General features: G+C 39.8%; 1 protein-coding gene across 1 annotated transcript in view; it reads left to right on the top strand.

Moving 5' to 3' along the window:
* FNDC3B (fibronectin type III domain containing 3B) overlaps nt 1–20,064 on the top strand; it is a 297,291-nt gene that overhangs the window by 185,026 nt on the left and 92,201 nt on the right. Inside the window, exons 7-10 of the mRNA XM_018553783.1 lie at nt 13,608–13,666; nt 17,120–17,277; nt 18,124–18,183; nt 19,755–19,893. Of these exons, the coding sequence (XP_018409285.1) occupies nt 13,608–13,666; nt 17,120–17,277; nt 18,124–18,183; nt 19,755–19,893 (416 nt within the window). The remainder of the gene's footprint in view (nt 1–13,607; nt 13,667–17,119; nt 17,278–18,123; nt 18,184–19,754; nt 19,894–20,064) is intronic.

Here is a 20,064-nt window from a genome sequence, read left to right as displayed (position 1 = left end):
TTTCAAGCAAAGGTAAGGGGGGGGGGGGGGGGGCGAGCGACAGAAAAAGGTACTGGGAGTTTATACCCTAGTGCAGTGAATGCATTATGATAAAAAAATGTCCAGCCTTTAGTACTACTTTACATTTAAAAGCACATTGTGTACATGTATATGGCAAAGGAAAAATATTCAGATGGTATATAAATAAAAGAAGTACACACACAGATCTCAAAGAATATACCAAAAGATAACATTAACATTTGCGTGCCTCGCTGACTTCATTAATATAGAGAAAAGAAGCAGGTGGAACTTATTAGTTTGAGGGCGTAGGAGGATAATTGCTGAATAATACATTCACTGTACCAAAGATATCAAAATGAGGTGAGACAGTAAATTGTAGGCTAAATTCCAAAGAGCCAGAGATCGTAAAGGGGAAGTGAAGTGGAAGTAAATGGATGGACTCACTACATGAGAAGGAAATATAGTACTGGAAATAATCCGCAGATGGATCTAAATATCATTTAACTATGCTTATATTCATTTTGTAACCCACACTAAAAAATCAAACTTAGATCAAACATAAAGGCCCTTCCAGTGTGCGATACTGTGCTAGCATTTTCTGGGTAAAACGCCTTAACTAAATCAATAAAGCATTAATTCAGTAAAAATATTTAGCCTAATTTGTGTTGTGAATTATTTATTTAAAGAAATACCCTTTTCATGAAAAAGGTTATATATAATTAATTTGCAAGCTGCTTAGTTATTTTGTGTATTAAAATATTATCTTAACCACAAAGTCCAGCAAGGAGAATGGTGAGCAGCACAGTAGTGACAGAACCAAATATTGCTCCATATCTTGAAACTCTGTCTCGTATAAGTCAAATACAGCAATGTTTTACATCAGGGGTGGGTAAATCCGGCCCTCTGGCTATTCTGGAACTACAAGTTCCATGAGGCTTTGCAAGACTGACTGTTACAGACATGACTCCCAGAAGCAGAGGCATGTTTTGGATTTGTAGCTCAAGTTCAGCTGGAGAGCCAGAGTTGCCCACCAGTGCTTTAGACGATCTTGCATTTATACACCTATTAAGCTTAAGGCACAGGAAATGCACTACTATTTTAAGTAGGGATTCAAGACAAAATATATATTTTTTTAGGGTATGGCTTAAACACAATTAACATTTCTAGATGGTCTTCACTTTTTGCATTCAGGTCCACTTTTAATATCTCTGTACTAAAACAGTTTAGTTGCCAGGGTAGCCCAAGCCTTACTTCCCCAGACTGCTGGGTTTGTTTCAGACAACTTAATAAGTACACATTTCTTTCTCTCTCAATAAAAAACCCACTAACAAATCACCCTGTTACATAACTTCATCAAGTAAAACAATACATGAAAGCCACATTTTATTACTGTGCATTTTAACTCTGCTTTGTCTTCTACTTGTCTGCCATATCTAAATAAATAGGACCCATTCAGTGTAGGTTTTGGCACAGTAGGTTGGGCACAATTATGAATAAACAAGCATGTCTGCAAATTCAATGGTTCAGACTAGTAAAAGTAAAGTGAATTAGTACACTTCAGTGTTAAGTTTCAGACAAGTCACTTTATGGCATAACCGTGCAGAGAGACTGCAGTACCCTTACGTTTCAGGTTGAAGCCACTTCAGCAGGCAAAGCTTGCTACTAACTACACAGCTGTGTTCAGCATGCCCTACTGATACATTTTTAACTGAAGTATTGGTAAACATAATAAGCATGCACTCATAGGAGCACACAGACGAGGTCTGCACTCCTTTCATATCGTACATCAATGCTGCTTACGTCAGTGAAGTGCTTAAGGTTGATCAGGGCACAATTTGGGAAGAGGTAATTTTATTGTGCTATGTGATCATTGTCTTGGCTCTTGCGTTTTGAACTCTTACAACTGCTCTCATTCCTTTGCATCTGGCTACAAGTCAAGTTGAGTGCTGTACATGTGGCAAAAAGAGTTTAAAAACAATAACGAGATTGTTCACCTCCAAATGGAAGCACAGGCTCACGCAGGAAAGATGTTGCATCACCTCAAATAAATAACCTTTAAACCTGTTTACACCTGCCTATTTGAATTACAGCTGCATCAATGGAAAGGTTTCTTTATAAAAATTTGTCTGTGAAGAAGTAGCTGGAAAAATGTGTTATATGCCCTCTTCAGATTATGTACATCAGCAGTTTTCAACCTTTGTCAGACCAGGGCCCGGTAAATTTAACAATAAGTAATCAGACTATTCCTTTAAAAGCATCCATCCCCTTCAATACCTTTCTCCAGTAATCCCCAGTCCCTACACTAGCACCAAGAATTTAATCCGTAGCAATGCAGCAACTTGTAATTTACAGCAAAATCACCCCTTTTTCAGTGCTTCACACCTGAGCACCTTGCATTACTAATTACATTTACAACTTGCCTACTGCTGTGTTAAGATATCAGAAACTCCCCCTTCTGTGCTGCTGTTTTAGGATGCCAGAAACCCCTGATTCCACGCAGGCTGCTCCAGATAGAACAGGTGGCTTTTCACGCACTCGGCGATGAAGCTCCTCTCAAGCAGTCCTGGGTCTTCCACTGCAGCCTTCCTTCTGCCAGACCACAGATTGACAGCTGTCAGACTTTGCGGGACTGATAATTATTGTTTATTTGTGGCCACGTTCTATAGGTACTGACTGATGACTGACGGCTGTCACAGAAAACAGAGCCGATGCTGATTGTTTACACTTAGAGGGTGTAAACAGGCCAAAGTAAAGTCAGCTGAACGCAGTTCGGCTATTCACTTCTGCCCTGCACTTCTGCCCTGCACTTCTGCCCTGCATGGCTGATTTCAGCCTTACATCAGCTCGGTTCAGCCGAACATGCTCAGCTTAGTTGAAGTGAAGGAGCCGTTCAACTCAGCCAGTCCAACATCTGGTTCGGCTGGGCCGAACCTCCAGCAGTTTACTCGCTGTCGTTCTCACTATTCTCATAGGGACTGAATGGCAGTGAGTTAAAGCAGAACTATGAGGTGAGTGCTTTTCACTCACCTCATAGTTCTAGCCGATCTGTGACAATGAGACTGTCACAGGTTGGCTCAGTAGATCGGGAGGTGAGCGAACACATACCGGCGTTCGCTCACCTCTCGATTCCCCTCTCCGATCCGCCAGCACTGACTGGCGGATCGGACGGGGGAGGGGGCGGGTACAGCTGGCTCTGCCTCTAGATAGGCAGAGCCAGCTGTCAGTCACCTAGCTGGGCGGATTCCGGCATAATTGTCGGGATCTGCTTCAGCTGCGGCGTCTCAGTATACCGCGAGCAGCAGCTCGGGTTATACTGCGGCGTCTCAGTATACCGTGAGCTACAGCTCGCGGTATACTGAGCCTAGGGTGACGGGAGGACGCTAATTTGTGTCCTCACGTTACCCTAAGGAGAACTATGGGGAAAAGCCTTAACCCCATAGTTCTCCTTTAATAGCCGAATGCAGCCTCACTACCCAAGCAGAATAAAAAAATTACAAGTAAATAAAAGAAAAAAAAACATTTAGGCCTGGTAGAAATGTTGGGAGGGACCCCAAGTACAAAAGAAAAAAAATGCGTAGGGTTCTCCCCAAAGTCATACCAGGCCCTTTAGATCTGGTAGAAATTTTAAGGAGGAACCCCACATTGCAAGCCTTGCAAGCGACCTCCCCCCGCCACACCAGGCTGGGAGGGTGCTTTTCCAGGGTCCCCCATGGAAAAACACCTTGTCCCCGCGCAAATGAAAAAACCGCACTGAGCCGGAGTGAATAGCTCTGTTCACTTCGGCTCCGTTATTCACTCGGCCACCTTCGGCAGCTTTGTGAATAACCCTGTAAGTGTAAACAGACCGTGACAGACCGCAATAGCTTTCAAAATGTGGGCCAGCAGGAGGGAAAACAATCAGTACCTACAAGATGGCCAGGTATAAGCAATAACCACTAACTCTGTAAAGACTTGACAGCTGTGACGCAGTGGCCGGCAGGAAGGGCCACAGCCCATCGGTTGAGAAACACTGCTGTAGATCATTTGTTCCGTGAAATGTTTTAAATGTACATAGGGTGCAGATAAATACTTCTCTGCTTTTTTCTAAAAAAGGGAAAACCAATATACTAAGTGAAATAAATCACAAGAATCTTATTACAGGGATTCTAAATATTATAATTCATAAATGCAGTGATCCATTTGTCCTGCCCAATAGCAACTATTTTTTATTGAAATGTAGATTCATTTTTATGAGAGTCTCTTCTTCTGAGTGTCACCTCATGCGATGTCTATTAACAGTCAGTGTCACCCTATAAATTGAGCCTTTACAGCAGGGGTAGGCAGCTCTAGCTGTGCTTTAACTACAAATCCCAACATGCCTCTGGGAGTCATGACTGTAACTGTCAGTCTTGCAATGTCTCATGGGACTTGTAGTTCCACAACAGCTGGAAGGCCGGAGTTGCCCACCCCTGCTTTACAGTAACTGCCACCCTTTCCAGTATTGCTCCTGTGTCACAGTCGCATAATGTACATATGTGCACAAAACACACTCACATATACCCTCTCTCTCACCTCCTGCACACTCTTAACCTACTAGACAGGCAGGGGATAGGAGAGAGTTGTGGGCAGAATAGTGTGTGTTGTCATTAGGCTGGGACTGTCCCTGGTAAATGTATTCCATGCCGTTCCAGAGACGTCTGCAGCTGGGAAAGTAGAGGACCACACGTACCATGATTTTAATTTTGTCATTACTGAATCCCAACCTTTCAGTAAACCTGGTTTCTGTGAATCACTGGCGTAGACGCAATGATCACAGCAGACACACACAGTGCGGAAACTCGTCTGCTTGCTGGCAGCTAACACAGTGTTAGTGGTCTGTTAAGAATACTTTGACACTTTCTAATTTTAATACTGATCATGGCTGTGTATGGTTAAACACTTCAGACATGTTATTTTTCTCTTTCCTTCCACTTCTCAAAGCAAGTCCCTATGTACTGTGGAACTATTCCCTATCCAGTTCTATGGCTGGGGATTTTCAAATGTAAGGTGAAATGCCGTAGTAGAATAAATGGCATTCGTTCTGCTGTCGGGTGAGGATTTTAAGCCTGCATATGTTGCTACATAGGAGTGCCAGGCTGGCATTGGTTTTATTGTCAATTTTCTTCCTTATGTAAACTCTAAAAAGATTAACAATTATATGGTATTACATATACAATACATTTTATGTATGTTGACAGTCAAAATGATAAGGACACAAAGACCTATGGTCATAGGTTGAAGGGCAATAATTAAAATTCTGTCTTTGTCTGCAACTGACCCTGGGTGGTAAATAATATTGCCGTGTGTAATATCTAAGCACCCACTGCACAGAAATGGAAGGAGTTGATAGAGAGCAATAACTAGCGTTGTGCCATCAGAGGCAGCAACTGGGGACTGACAATTGTCCTGGATATTTTGTACAAAAATGTTCGGAGATCCCTATCATGTATAGCTGTACAATCAACTGTTATGACAGTAACATGAATTGAATCAATCGCTGTGCTAAACTTCACACACTTTAAACACCTTCATATTGGACTTTGTCTCATAGATTCTAAAATGTATGCTATTTACAGTTGTGTGATATGGATTTATTCCAATACACCCACTTTTGTTTCTTTTAGAACCAGGCATTTGTTTGCCTTGTAAACCTACTTATTAGTCTGTTTTTTAACACATCATATTTGGAAATCAGCTGCATTTTTCTTCTCCATGTCCACCTTAGCACAACCAGAAAACCTGTCATGTTTCTCTATCCCAAACTTGGGATATCCCATCCCAGAGTTACATTTCCTGTCAAGTCATCATTTTTTAATTGCATCCCCATTGTGGAAATTTTCCTTCGCTTCCTCTCATATGATGCCCTTACAGGAAATTAGGGATTTGATTGCCACCAAGACACAACATTGCCACCAGCAACAGAACATTTTCAGAAGTTCTGACCTTTCCTCACTCTGCTGTAAATGTGTTTTTGTTGTTTCTGTATCCCTTTTAGAGGAAAGTTGCTCTCTTGACAGGAATTGAGGAAAAGTCTCTGAGTCACAGATGGTAATAAAAACCTGACAAAGGCTCTGACCCTTTCTACTGTCTTATCTAAAATTACATTTTGGCTGCAGGTGGGCTTTAGAGTACAACTGTCATAAAATAAATATGGACAAGCTTTTCCCTGACTGGATTAAAGCTGAACCCTAGATTAAAAGAGAATTATGGCCAAACTTTTTTGGCGTTCTCTTTTGGGTCACAGGAGAACATTTACTAATGTCCTCCTGTGACCCAAAACTCAGCAAATAGTGGGCTATTGCCCATTATATGCTGGCAGTGCAGAGCCGCAATGCAGACAGGACCGATCCCCACAATATTGTCAGAATCCACTCCGCTACATGATTGACAGCCGTCTCTGCCTCTCTATAGCCAGAGCCGGCTGTGCCTGCCCCCTCCCCTGTCTGTTCCTCCAGTCAGCGCTGGGCGAACAGAGAGGAGAGGGAGGAATCCCTGTGGGGAGCAGTGACTGACAGTCACTGTTCTCTGCAGGGAGAAGATCGTGAACTGAGCTATCAGCAGTTTGTGATCGCTCAGTTCTTGATCTATAGAGCCGACATGTGACAGCTGCAGTGTCACACCTTGGCTCTAACTATGGGGATGAGTGTATTTCACTCTCCCTATAGTTCTCCTTTAAGTTGAAAAAAAAGTATGCTTGCATAGTCCACACGCTCACTACAAGGTTTAAATGCTCTTTTTGTCTTTATCCCTATATAAAATTACCATTTACCTTTGGAATTCAGACGGGTTCCACTGCAAGTATCATAATGTGTTTACTTAGCCCAGAATTCAACTTTAATTACTTAGGAGTCAAAGACCCTAAGACCAGCACAGAGCAATTAAAAGAAAAGTCAGATTTCCTCATTTGTTCTGGGTCAGTGACTCAGGAGCCAAAACATTGGTGTGAAAGCCAAGCAACTAGCATTTTAGGTAGAAGTGGACAGCCATGGTAAGCCACAAACGTCTCTCTTGATGGGTTTCTATAACATATATTTTGTTCTTTTGATTGATGGAAATATATTAACAAGACGTATAGTTCCATCTAGTGGACAACTTCTAGTATGTACCAGTGCTCTAAAAAAGAGCCCTCGTCTCCAACACCTACTGGTGCCATGAAATGGTAAAAAATATAGATACAGTCTATTACAAATTGAAAACAATTGGATGGGTGAGGAGATGCCACGAGTTTGTGATGTAATTGTAGTAATCCTATATTCAATGTAAATACGGCACAGGCTTCTCTTGTGCCCATGCTTATAGCTTCCCTTAACGTGCGTGCTTTTTTGTGGGTCCATTTTGTGTTATTCGGCTGGAGGTCTCTATGTATTTAAAGTGACATTAAGGCCAAAACCCCCCCCACAGTGCTCATGTAAGGACCTACCTTAAATGATGCTAACCCTCCAGCGCTGGTGTGGGTCTCCGATCCAGCGCTGACTCCTCTGTCCTCCTCTTCTCTGATGTCCCACGGAGTCTGTGTGGGTGCACGCTGCTTAATATACTTACCTTGTGTCTCTCCTCATCTCCTGGCCGAACATCTGAACTGCGCAGAAGCCCGCCCCAAGATCCTTTGTGGCCGCTTGAGAAATGTTCACATGTTCGGACGGGAGCACGCAGCAGAGACACAGGTAAGTATTAACCCTTTTGAAAAAGTTTTTGTTTTTATTGTTTTGCATATATCTACTGCTTGCTAGCAGTAGATATATACAAAAACATGCATAGTTACATAGTTAGTCAGGTTGAAAAAAGACCTGAGTCCATCGAGTCCAACCATGCAAGGGTTTAATAACCCTTTAAAGTTCAACTATTACGAAAAACATAACTTATTTGTGTAAAGCCTTTAAGTCCATTTCCACCTTTGTAATTGATTAACATTTATTGTGGTAATGTAGAGGTGCAGTGATGATGTATACATGTGCACATTTTCATGACTCACATTGCAGGCTTTCTTCATTTTTTTAATGAACTTTTTCTTAGGCCTGAATCCTAAAAATCCAATATTTTCTCCTTAGGAAACTTATTCTGACACCGGGGTCAGATTGTAAAGTAGGCTGTAAACAGCTCGTCCCCTCCCTGTGATTCTGAGCAGCACGATCACTAAACACCAGCTCTACCTTTGCACATAATACACTGTCCTGGGGGGGTGTCGGTGGGGGAGGGGGCATAGAGCTCAGTTGTAATATACACACTTTGCTTGCAGAAAACAGAGCCATTTTCATGAGGAGATGAAGAGGAAAGCCAAGTAAACATTTTAGTTTCTGTGTTTATGTACAGCAACTGCATATTCCTGCTTCATGTCTACTCAGTGAACATTGCTGTCATGTTTTTTTTTAAAATACCTCTGCAAAGGTGGAAATGGGCTTTAAATCATTTTTGAATTCATGCTGACACTGTCCTTCCTTCTGGAGGGTGGCTACTTTTGTTCCCCACATGGTCCCTGTGTGTGTTGTAAAGTAGCCACCGCTCCATGTTCGCTCATGTGATGGACTACAATCTTGCGTTTAGTTTACTAATATCTATTAACATTGTAGTCCGTCACTGGAGTGTGATTGGAGTTGTGGAGCATTATGGTATACAGTGGTATCCCCTCCCCACCTGCAGATCAGACGATTCATGAGTAGTAACACACTGATAAATCATTATCTCTGCTCACTTGTTCTCTCCTGCAGTGTGACCCATGTGACTGGTGCTGTAGCCCCAGAAATATTATATACCGGAGCTCAGCTTTTAAAAAAATATATTTATCTACCTGAAGTTAAGCTTGAATTTAGACCTCTTGGCAAGTAACTTGTTTGAGCATGTGCCAATGTTTGGTTTTGACAACCAACACCTCACCACCTGGCTTGAGTACCGGTACTGAAGTATATTTTTATTTGTATATGCTGTGTACAGTTATTAAATTAATTGGAGGAAACAAACTGTTGCTTACAGTTCTCAGCCAGGTTCCTGCTTTTATTCTCCAGACTGCTCTAACAAATGACCTCTATAAAATTATTGGTTCCTTTTGGCACCACCTTCGCTTTTCTTTTCTCCTATTTTTGTGCCCAGGATAAAATTTCTATGTAGTTCAGTCCTCCATCTCGGACTCTGTGGATTAATATTATTAATTAAAAAATTAATTTAGGAGAGCCTACATCATTCAGCAAAACCTGGTTCTGTTGGTTGGAATTAATTTCCTCTTCTATGTGCTTAGAATTTCTTCCTTTGTTGCATCTGACTTCTTGAAGCCTTTTTGTAGGCTCTTCCGGTCTACATGCTTGCATTCCAACAATAGCTACATGGTATTTTCCAGGGTGGGTGACAACAGTGGACCATAAAAAAACTGCAGAACCAGCGCATGATGCTCTTCCAAAGAAAATCTAATTTTTCTTTCATACACAACTGTACAAAAAACAGCTGATGCATTTCTGCCTTATTCAGCCTTAGTCATAGCTGATAATTGTGAACCAACACCAACCCCACTAAAATAGCACGCCACATAGGGTGGGTAGAAACACATTGGGTCACCTGTATCTAATAAACTCAACGTAATCACATAAAAAAAACAGTGGACCTTGCCTGTGTAACAGGCACTGGTAGTCTCAATTGGAAGCCTAAGCGACAAGATGATCATGACAATACAGGAAAGTAAACAGGAGTAAACAAGGCACAGGAACAGAGCATTGTCAACAGGGCGTGGAGCCGAAATGTCAAAATATGGAAAATAATTTTGACATTTCTTTAACATGTTACAGTTTATATGAGATTGTGGTGCTTGGGTTTACATGCACTTTACTATATTTGTCTGTTTTATCTACCTAAAGTAGGCCTTCTAAAGTCTCAACCAAAAGTATGCAGTTATAAGGCATCAATATTTGCTTTGTTATTGGTAATTTCATTATGAAACATGCAGTATGGCTTTTTCTCTGTTGAAGTAAATTCATCAGGAAAATAAAGGGGCTCCCATTGCTGCTGTTATGAAAACAGCACTTGCTTGTCTGTCATGTTCACTGATATTTCTGAAGTCACTTACCTGAAGCAAATATGAAGATCAAAAAAGGCCAAGGAAAGTAAGAAGCCATTATCTACCTACTTGATTTGGGTCAGTGACTCATAGTATTGAAGCCAGAAGATCACCATGACCACTAGGCAACTAGCATTTTCAGTAGAGTCCAACAATAGGAGCCGACATGTTTTATTTAAAGTGCACCTGTGAAGATAGAAATATGGGAGCTGCCATTGCTCACTTGTTTAAACGGTCCCGGTACTGGTACTGTAATCTTGATTGTGGCCTTTCTATCTATTCAGTCGCCAATATGAAAAAAGGAATAATATGGACTATTTATTTAACATTATACTGTTTTTATCAACTCCAAAAATGACAATAAGCAATATTCTTTTAAATTTAAAGTATTACTTGCAGCTTTATAAGTAGCTCTGTCTTGTGCGCTCCCTCTCCTACATTCTGCTGGTTGCTGATGTCATTTGTCCTGTGACCTGCGGCCGCTCCATTAACCCCAATCCACATTCACCAAAGTCTTCAGCAGGATAGGCATGACCAGCCTCTGATTGGAGTAGCTTGTCAATCAGAGCTGATAATGCTGATAGTCATGCCACCCGTTTCATCAACATATATCGTAGTCCTTATGAGCATGGGCAACATGAGCGAGACGGTGATGCCATGAATTCAGAAGCGGTCACATCATAAAGGGACTTACTTGCCTGCTAGAATTAATGGGAAAGCATTGTGTAATCAGTGCTGCACAATATATTATATTTTAAAAATTTACTATAGTTCTACTTTAATTACATCCAGCATTATTTTCCATGTCAGCAGCCACAGTGACCATTGGCCAGCACACTTTTTGTCCTGCTTCATAGTTCTAAACATTAACAGTTGCCTGAATGCTTTCATGGAACTGCCCTGCTCCACTCTATGATGATGTGAAATGAGAGCATAGAATACTAAGGGATGTTTTACTTCTGACCAGAGAGGAAAATCTGGCTTACTCATTTTGAAAGACTTTCTGGCATATGGGATTGTTTGTGGATAAGTAATTGATGAAAGGTTTGGTGCATGGAAAATATTAGTGAACTGAAACCCTAAATGCTATATTTTTGTAATTGTTAGAAAAAAAGATAAAAGCTAAACCATTACAATTATGGGGTTAGTGCTATTATTTTCTCCCCACTCAAAAGAAAATAATTTACAACAGTTTCCTGTAAAGCCCCCCTATCCAGCTGTGAGAAGGCCTCACAGTACTGTGACCTCCATATTGTGGATGCCTCACAGGGTGAAATATCAGAAGTCTGAAAGTCACGGTCTCTGCTTGTAATCTATTATTAAAACATTTTACTACCCAACATGAGGCCATGTGATTAGGTATGAAAATCATAGCTTTGTATATGTTAGATTTTAATTACTGTTGCTGCATCTACTACAGCCCTTAAAGAATATAATAATAATACAAATAATGTTGTTAAAAATAATATAAATTTGCATGTTTACTTTTATTATTATAGACTTTTAAGGGGCAAAATGTAGGATTTATTGTCTAGTTTCATATAAGTGAAAGCAACATAATAAAAATACTACCCAAATGCTACCCACACTAATAGGATAAATAAAACCACATCTATTGTTTGTAATTCGATATAAAACACATGTACAGGTGAAACTCGAATAATTAGAATATCGTGCAAAGTTCATTTATTTCACTAATGCAACTTAAAAGGTGAAACTAATATATGAGAGAGACTCATTACATGCAAAGCAAGATAGTTCAAGCCGCGATTTGTCATAATTGTGATGATTATGGCTTACAGCTCATGAAAACCCCAAGAACCCCAAATCCACAACCTCAAAAAAGTAGATTATTACATGCAATCAATAAAACAAGGATTGTACATAGAACAATATCGGACCTCTGAAAAGTACAAGCATGCATACATACTCAGTACTTGGTTTGGGCCCCTTTTGCAGCACTTACTGCAATTACTTTTGCACGATATTCTAATTATTCGAGTTTCACCTGTATAGCTTGCTTTTTGGCTGAATTGATCATTCCTGATTGGGAATGTAGGTTTTATTCTTTGGTCTTGTCTGACCTCTAATGGACAAATAATATATTGCTTCTCAAAAAAAGTTTATAACTGGCTTTATGCAGTGCAGAATTACGGTTTTTTTTTCATTCTGATTAATTAATACTAAAGTAAAAGTATGGAAAGGTTCTGTCTTCCCTACCTTCGCTGTGTTAATTTTGATGTGTAATTCTATTCTGAAAGTTTATTTAAACACTTCTGGCAGACAGCACAGGTAGGACCCTGACATTACTTTTCCTCACTGTGGTGAAAGCAATTCAGCTTGGTCTGAGATGTATCTGAAGAGTATACATACAGCTTCTTGCTAATGAGAATATTTCTGTGCTCTCTCCACCAATCAGCAAGCTCCATTTGTTGGATTCATAGCCCATCCCCTGTGCAATACAAGATAGCCTGATTTGTTTATAGTGCTGCCCCTCTCTCTTCCAACCGGAATACTGATGTATAGTGAATTACAAGAAGCCAGTACAAACACAGAAGCTAAAACTTTTTTTTTTTGTAGATCTACATAAATCAAGCAATGGCTAAAACACATCATTTTTTTTTTGCTGCCTGTGTCCCACTAGAGAAATTTCCCTTCACTTCCTGCCTGCAGAAACAACAGAACATGAGAATAAATCCCTCCAAAATAACCAGAATTCCAGTCCTAAAGTGGAATCTTAGTTAAAAAAAACATTGCTTTAATTGTAGACAATACTGTGATAATTGACTCTTACCTGTCTGCTTGACTCTTACCTGTCTGCTAGCAAATTTATTTAGAGTGTATGCTGAGCTGTACATGCACAGCTCAATGTACAATCTTAGTTTGCCTTGGTGCCTGGATGAATTTACCCCTGTGCGCAGAAGTTATGTCATCCCAAACTGGCCTCACAAAATAGTGGAAGACTACGAACCCAGACGGAGAAGTTAGTAGGGACGACAGATTGCAGTACTGAAATGGAGGTAAGTACCCTAGACTTTAGTTCCACTTGAAAGAGGGGCGGGTGTCCCAACTGGAGGATTTTCCCTCACTTCTTGCTCTAAAGACATCTCTAAAACAATTTCCCATCACTTTCTGTCTCAATGACAATAGTCAACCAATGGACAGCAATAAAAACATTACATGAGGTCTATCACTTCACCACTCCAAAGCTTAAAAGCGAGTTTGCCTTAACTTTCACTTTAAAAGTATTTCCACGTTTGCAGTCAAATTTGAGAAAACCCCAACTACATGTTTGTTATGTGTTTCCCTTCACACAGCATAACAAAGCAGATATTTTTTTAATATATTTTTTTTACAATGACATGACTCCCTGAACGGATTTCTGTATGCCAGCTCCTTAATGTTAACATTTAGTGTATTTATAATATGATTACAGTGTTTTTAGATGGCTTACTTTTCTAGCAGGATATAACCCCATTTCAGTAAAAAATATTTGTAATATGCTAGAATAATGGCTTGAGTTACTGACCAAGACTGTTTTCTGTTGCAGAATATGAACCAGAAGTGAAGAAGTTGCATGAGGTGCTTTCAGGAATTGAGAAGTTAATGGTGGGTCTTTTAATGCTATTGTGCATTTGTGAACAATTAATAAATTTATTCTCCTATTTGAACATTAATTTTACTGATTTACATGGCACCAACATATTCTGCCATGCGGTACACAAACCATTAAAACAGAACTCAATGCAACCAGCTAGATAGGCAATTGAAATCAATATATAACAGAATTTGTGATTCTGTTCAGGCTTGGGATTCAGGCATTTGGACATGCACAGCCAGGCAGGTGACATGGTTATTATCTGCACGATGCACCTTCCTTTGTAACCCCTCGGCCTCCAGCCTGGATGGAGAGCAAGGCAGAGCTGTGTAAATCACAGAACTGGCGGAGAAAATTACAAATTCTATGGTCGGTAAAGTCATAAACATACAGAGGGGAACTTATCAAAGCTGGAGCAGACGAATTCTGGAGCAGATACTGTATGTACTGCAACCAGTCAGCTTCTTTGTCTCATTTTCAAATCTTACCTGAGCAAACTGAAGAGAGATGTTGATTGGTTGCCATGGGCAACTGCCCCAAATTCTGTCCCAGTTTCAATAAATTCCTCAGTATATATTTTGACTGCACAGGTTTTCTAGCAAGATCAACAAGTATGTTTTGCACTTATAAAACAGATATAATGAAAAGCTTTCATTATAAGGTTTAAGGTTTGTTTAACAGACCAAAAGGGAGAAAATAGGAGAAGTTTAATGCTCAAGCTTTACATACACTTTAAGTGGGCAAGTTTTCACTGATATCCAATGAAAGGCTCACTTTTACACTGACATATAAGGAGAGACTTATTCACTGACCATCATTGGAATTGTCAATGGATCAATGGAATGATCACTGGTGTCAGAGCCACTTCTCCATGGACCGACAACGGCACTTCTCAACTGGCAGCCAATATAAGGAGAGACTTATTCACTGACCGCTAATGTAAGGAGCACTTCTCCAATGACCATCAGTGTCAGAGTTATTTCTCCATGGACCATCAGTGTAAGGGGGGTCACTTCTCCACTGGCAGCCAGTGCAAAGGGGGAATTTTCCACTGATAGCCATTGTAAGGGTGCACTTTTCCACTAACCGCCAATGTAAGGGTGCACTTTTCCACTAACTGCCAATGTAAGGGTGCACTTTTCCACTGACCGCCAATGTAAGGGGGCACTTCTCCACTGACCACCAATGTCCGGGTCACTTCTCCACTGATCATAAATGTAAGGAGACACTACAGTTTTAAGTTAAATTATTAAAAATGATTTACTGTATAGGGAAGGGAAGTGTGACATTATCCACTGTGGGTGTCAGATACCCTATGTTCCCTACATTCTTTATTCTTTTCTGTATTTACAACTTACTGATAACAACAATGTACCATGAACTGTAGCTGTAGTAGCTATAATAGTTTTCAGTAGGGGTTTCTTGAGATGAAAATTATTTCAAGGGTTCCTCCGAGGTAAAAAGGTTGAGGAAGGGTCAGTTTAAATTAAAAAAAAAAACATTTAGCCAAACAGTATATTTTTGGGGAGGAAACCAAAACAAAGCAAACACAAACTTTATGCTGGTCGTAACCTTCCTGGGAACTGACCTAGAATCTCTGTACTACAAGTATGTAGCGTTGTTACGCTATTATTATGCTATAATTAATATATTACTGCTTGGGAAATGTAAGATGTTGGAGGATGTAATAATTATTTTTAAAAGACAACTGCAGTTACGTAGCAGGTAGCACTGGCTCTGCAAAAAAAGTATTTTTAAATAAAGTCCTGGTTGATGAATAGTGAATGTGTGAATATTAGCAGCCAAGTGCCAGAGAGTGTGACATTAAACTTTTATATTGCAAAACACTCCCATTTAAATGGAGCAAAGAATTCTCAAAGATTTGCCTCCCATTTGTCACCTTCCATTTCACAAAGGCAAATATACACACATACATGGACATTGGAAATGAGCAATTTTTAAATCTATGATATACATTTCAAGAAGAACAATAGATGTATTGGACTGTAAAAATAAAGATTCTGGAAGTAATCACGTATGTAAGGTTTAATTTAGCACGCACACAGTACGTCAAAGCCAATTAAATATTTCAGTAGATGTTTGTTTACTTTCATTTCTCCTATGAAGATGCAGCTTTCAGTTTTACTGGCTTCTTGTTATTTGGATTTTCTATTTCCTCTTTTTAAATTATTAATGTCTTCATAATCACTGCATTACCATTCTTAAGATGAACAGCCATCTCTTGAGTTTTAAAGACCGAGGTTTTCTTATTATTTTATTTATTTTTTCAATTTGGAATCAAGAGCTCAGAGAAAATTCAGAATATAGTTTGCTTTATGTTAAGTGGACCTAATCATCTTCTGATGTACAGCTGCTTTTTAAATCAGTTGTATTGCTGGCTTTCTCCAGCTATAAGAAAAGCCTACAATGGGCAAATGCTCCTAGGAACTGGAACCACAATCGGCTTAAGTACATATACCTGGAGGAGCTCTGCAACAGACAGGCGTTCTTTTTTCACTTTATTTTAATTGTAAAATCTCTTTAAAAATGCATGGTGAAAGCCATAATTTTTGAGGTAATTCAGAACTGCTGGCAGGCTTATAAAACACAGATATAGTCATCACAAAGCACCTAACAGTTACTTATATTGGACTGGAAGAGGCATGTTCTTTTAGCAGAGAATCCATAATCATAATGATGGAAAGTTCTAGAGCCACATAATGGTCTGGTTCCCCCAAAGGACACTATCCTCATGGACTGTTTGTGTTCCTCCTATGGTTATGTGGGACTCCTTAGCACACTACACTACTACTGGTTTAGGGTGAATAGATTTCATTCGGATTGGTCCTGCACTATGCCAGGAGCATACATTGCAAGCGACTGAGCTAAATAAATCAGTGTTCTCTGTAAAGCAGAACAGAATATTGTATGTCTGTGCTATATAAATGATGTCTTCATAGGCACATTGTGATAACATCATATATGACACGTGTACATTGTTCATGTAGAAAATAAAGAATTCTGCTCAGAGCTGGGTTGCTTGAATCCTTTTGTAAAATAAAAATAGAGACTCCTAAACATTTTCAGTTATTGTCAGTTTAGGTTGCAGGTAGATTCTGAATACCCTACACTTGGTTTGGCTGCATCCACTGCGATTATTCTATTGTAATCACTGCTTACTTGCAGATCACAGTCAGTTATGGCTTGTGATAACATTTGTGCCTCTCATGGTTCCAAAGTCATAACTCCCCAGTAAGGTTAGTCTAAAACAAACAAAGAATTCCTATCTGTAATTGTTCTAACAATAAAAAGCGTCTCCATGCATTGTTGCTAAGAAAAACTCCTTACCACTTTCTCCATTAATGTAGGCTAGTCCCCAGACAGTTGGCATTATATGGCTATTGTACATTTTACAATTGGATAAAAAAAAAGCATTTTCCTTTTTTTTTTTTTTTTCCTTTCAGGTTTCTAACATCCAGTCAAGAACAGCTTTAGTGACATGGTCTCCTGCCAATGGCTATCCAAACGGAGAGAAATCCAGTAATGGCCTCTCTTATTCTTGTAGTTACGAGGTTGCATTATCAGACAAAGGGAGAGATGGAAAGTACAAGATTATTTACAGGTAATGCAGTCCACTGTGAAACATATGTTAGGTAACCATTATATTGGTGATGCCTTCTTTCTATAAAAGTAATAAAGAGCACACACCGTATGTATGTAAAGGCTGCGCACACTTTGAACTTCCCCTGCAGGTCATTAGCTGACAACTGCTCCTCTATAGTTTGTTTGCTGTACATAGTTTTTATTTCATACATTGTAAAGTATACTTAAATGTCATTTAGAGCTGAGCTCCATATGTCTAGCCTTAAAGTGACATTAAACCCTCAGATTTTTCAACATAAACCAATACTGTAATGTGTGCCTTACTGTAATCCATAGTTGTTTCCCTTCTCTTTGCTGCTCTTCCTTTTAAATCCTCATGTCTTCTCATGCTTGGGGAGAACATCCCTTTTTAGCTCAGGGCCTCTTCCTGTAGTGCTGGCTCAGGTTACACGCCTATGCAAACCTATACACAGACACCGTGTATCCATTCCTGAGACAAGGCAGTCTGCTGCAAAACAGAAGTTCTGCAGAGCATGAGAACAGATACAGATTTAAAAGGAAGAGCAGCAAAGAGAAGGGAAACAACCATGGATTACAGTAAGGCACACATTACAGTATTGTTTTATGTTTAAAAATCTGAGGGTTTAATGTCACTTTAAATCTCATAAAAGCTTCACTCTGTGTACTTTTTATAAACCTGTTACATGCATTAGGATTGTTTTCAAGTCCTGACTAGGCAGATGGATGTGCTTTACTATCTTACTTTGTCCGTTATATTGATGATAATGTTACGTTGTAGGACAGAAACCCATATTAGCTTCCACCTTTTTATCACTCTCTTTTGTTATGTAATTTGTCCTTGCAGTGGAGAAGAATTAGAATGTCATTTGAAAGACCTCAGGCCGGCAACAGATTACCATGTCAGGTGAGTTATAGTGTTCTGGCTTTGGGCTAGAAAAACAACAACCTATGTGTTATAAAGTGAAGTGTATGAAGCACACTAGAACTACAACCCAATAAGAACTGTTTAACTATAAAATACCAAGCTAAAATACTGTAATAAAGGAAGGGAGAATTAGGCTATATGTCTGCAGAAATCCATGTGATGAAATCCCTTCTGCACAGGTTAATGTGCTTCCCCCATGTAAGGGATCCTATGAGGATAGAAAGATGGCTGCTGCCTTTGCTGATCATCCTTTAAAGCTAAAGGAGCCAAAATGGTTATCAAGATCCCTAGATCCAATGCTATGTGGGCTGGTGATCTAAAACAAGTATATAGGATAGTTTGGATGACTTCACTGTGACTGCATGTCTGTTCAAGGTCAGTGACTATTTAGGCAGTGAAGCCCGGTTTGGGATGACACCTCCAAAAAAGAAGCAGCTTCCATATTTCTTTACAAAGAAGATAACGTTAATCATGAAAGTAGCCTTGGCAAAACTGGAACTTCTCGGTGTACTTGGTAGTAACACCCACTCACCCACTGTAGTAACAGTTTCTCACCTCCCATTCTTGGGCGTGCTTTTTTAGAAAAAAGGAGATTTAAACCATGAGCATGAAACTGTGGTAGGCACAGTACACCCAGCAGGTCCACAGTTTGTCCCAACCTCTGTTAATTGTGCTGGACAGCTTGGTTTGCATATAAATGTGGAATAATTTTTTAATGAAGGCAGTGAAATTAAAGGAGAACTATTGGGGGAATAACATGTACTCTTACAAATTTAGGCTGGTGCATGACACTGAAGCTGTCACACACTAGCTCTATAGAACGAGAGCTGGGTGATCACAAACCGTTGCTCGCTCAGCTCATGGTTCTCCCTGAAGAGATCGATGACTGTCAGTCATCACTCCCCGCAGAGATTCCCCCCCTCCCCTCTCTGTTCCTCTAGTGCTCATTAGAGGGACGGACAGGGTAGGAAGCGGGCACAGCTGGCTCTGGCTGTAGAGAGGCATAGCCAGCTGTCAACCAGGCAGCCGGTTGGATCCCAACAATATTGTCGGGATCTTTCCTGGCTGCAGCGCTACTCTATGCTGTCAGCATATAGAGGGCTGTAGCCTGCTATATTCTGACTCTGGGTCATAGGAGTACATTAGTAAATGCACTTTTGTGACCCAAAAGAGAACTAAAGGCAAAAAAAAAAGGTTGGTCTACAGTTCTCTTAAAAAAAAATTCAATCATATACTACATACTAGCATGACATGTACTAAGCACATAATGTTATCAAAATACAGTATTTTTTTAATGGGACCCAATAAACTCTGTGCCCCTCAGATAAAAGCTTCAGCATAATTTTGGAGGTTGTTTTATTATGCTATTTACTTATTCTCAAGACTAGGAAATGCCTATAAATTATATATAAACACTGAACTATATATTTTGCTAACTGCTGCTGTTATTGCAGTTACTATAACTAGTATTGTTTAATGCAAAGTCAAAACTTAGCTTTAACAGTATGTTTGGTAAGGATATATCTCCTAATGGTGTTTGTTTTTCTTAGGGTATATACAACAAACAAATCATTAAAGGGATCCTGCTCAGAACCCATTACTTTCACCACTCACAGCTGTGCACCAGAATGTCCTTTCCCACCTAAGTTGTCTCACAGAACCAAAAGCTCCCTCACACTACAGTGGAAGGTAAGGTCAATTCACCTGCAGTCCTGTCATCTATGGAATCAATCTGACCACACTCCTTACTGTAATGTTTATCCTTCTCCCAGCATGCCACTTGCAAGGTCTGGAGCAGAAACCAGATACATAACCTCTCTGTAAAATATTCCTAGTCCTTGCAAAGTGCTTACAAAAAAA

This window comes from Nanorana parkeri, unplaced genomic scaffold (assembly GCF_000935625.1).
Source record: "Nanorana parkeri isolate BGI_ZX_2015 unplaced genomic scaffold, ASM93562v1 scaffold129, whole genome shotgun sequence".
NCBI classification, from domain to species: domain Eukaryota; kingdom Metazoa; phylum Chordata; class Amphibia; order Anura; family Dicroglossidae; genus Nanorana; species Nanorana parkeri.
The sequence above is the reverse complement of the archived record's forward strand: the minus strand, read 5'-3'. Positions and strand labels throughout refer to the sequence as shown.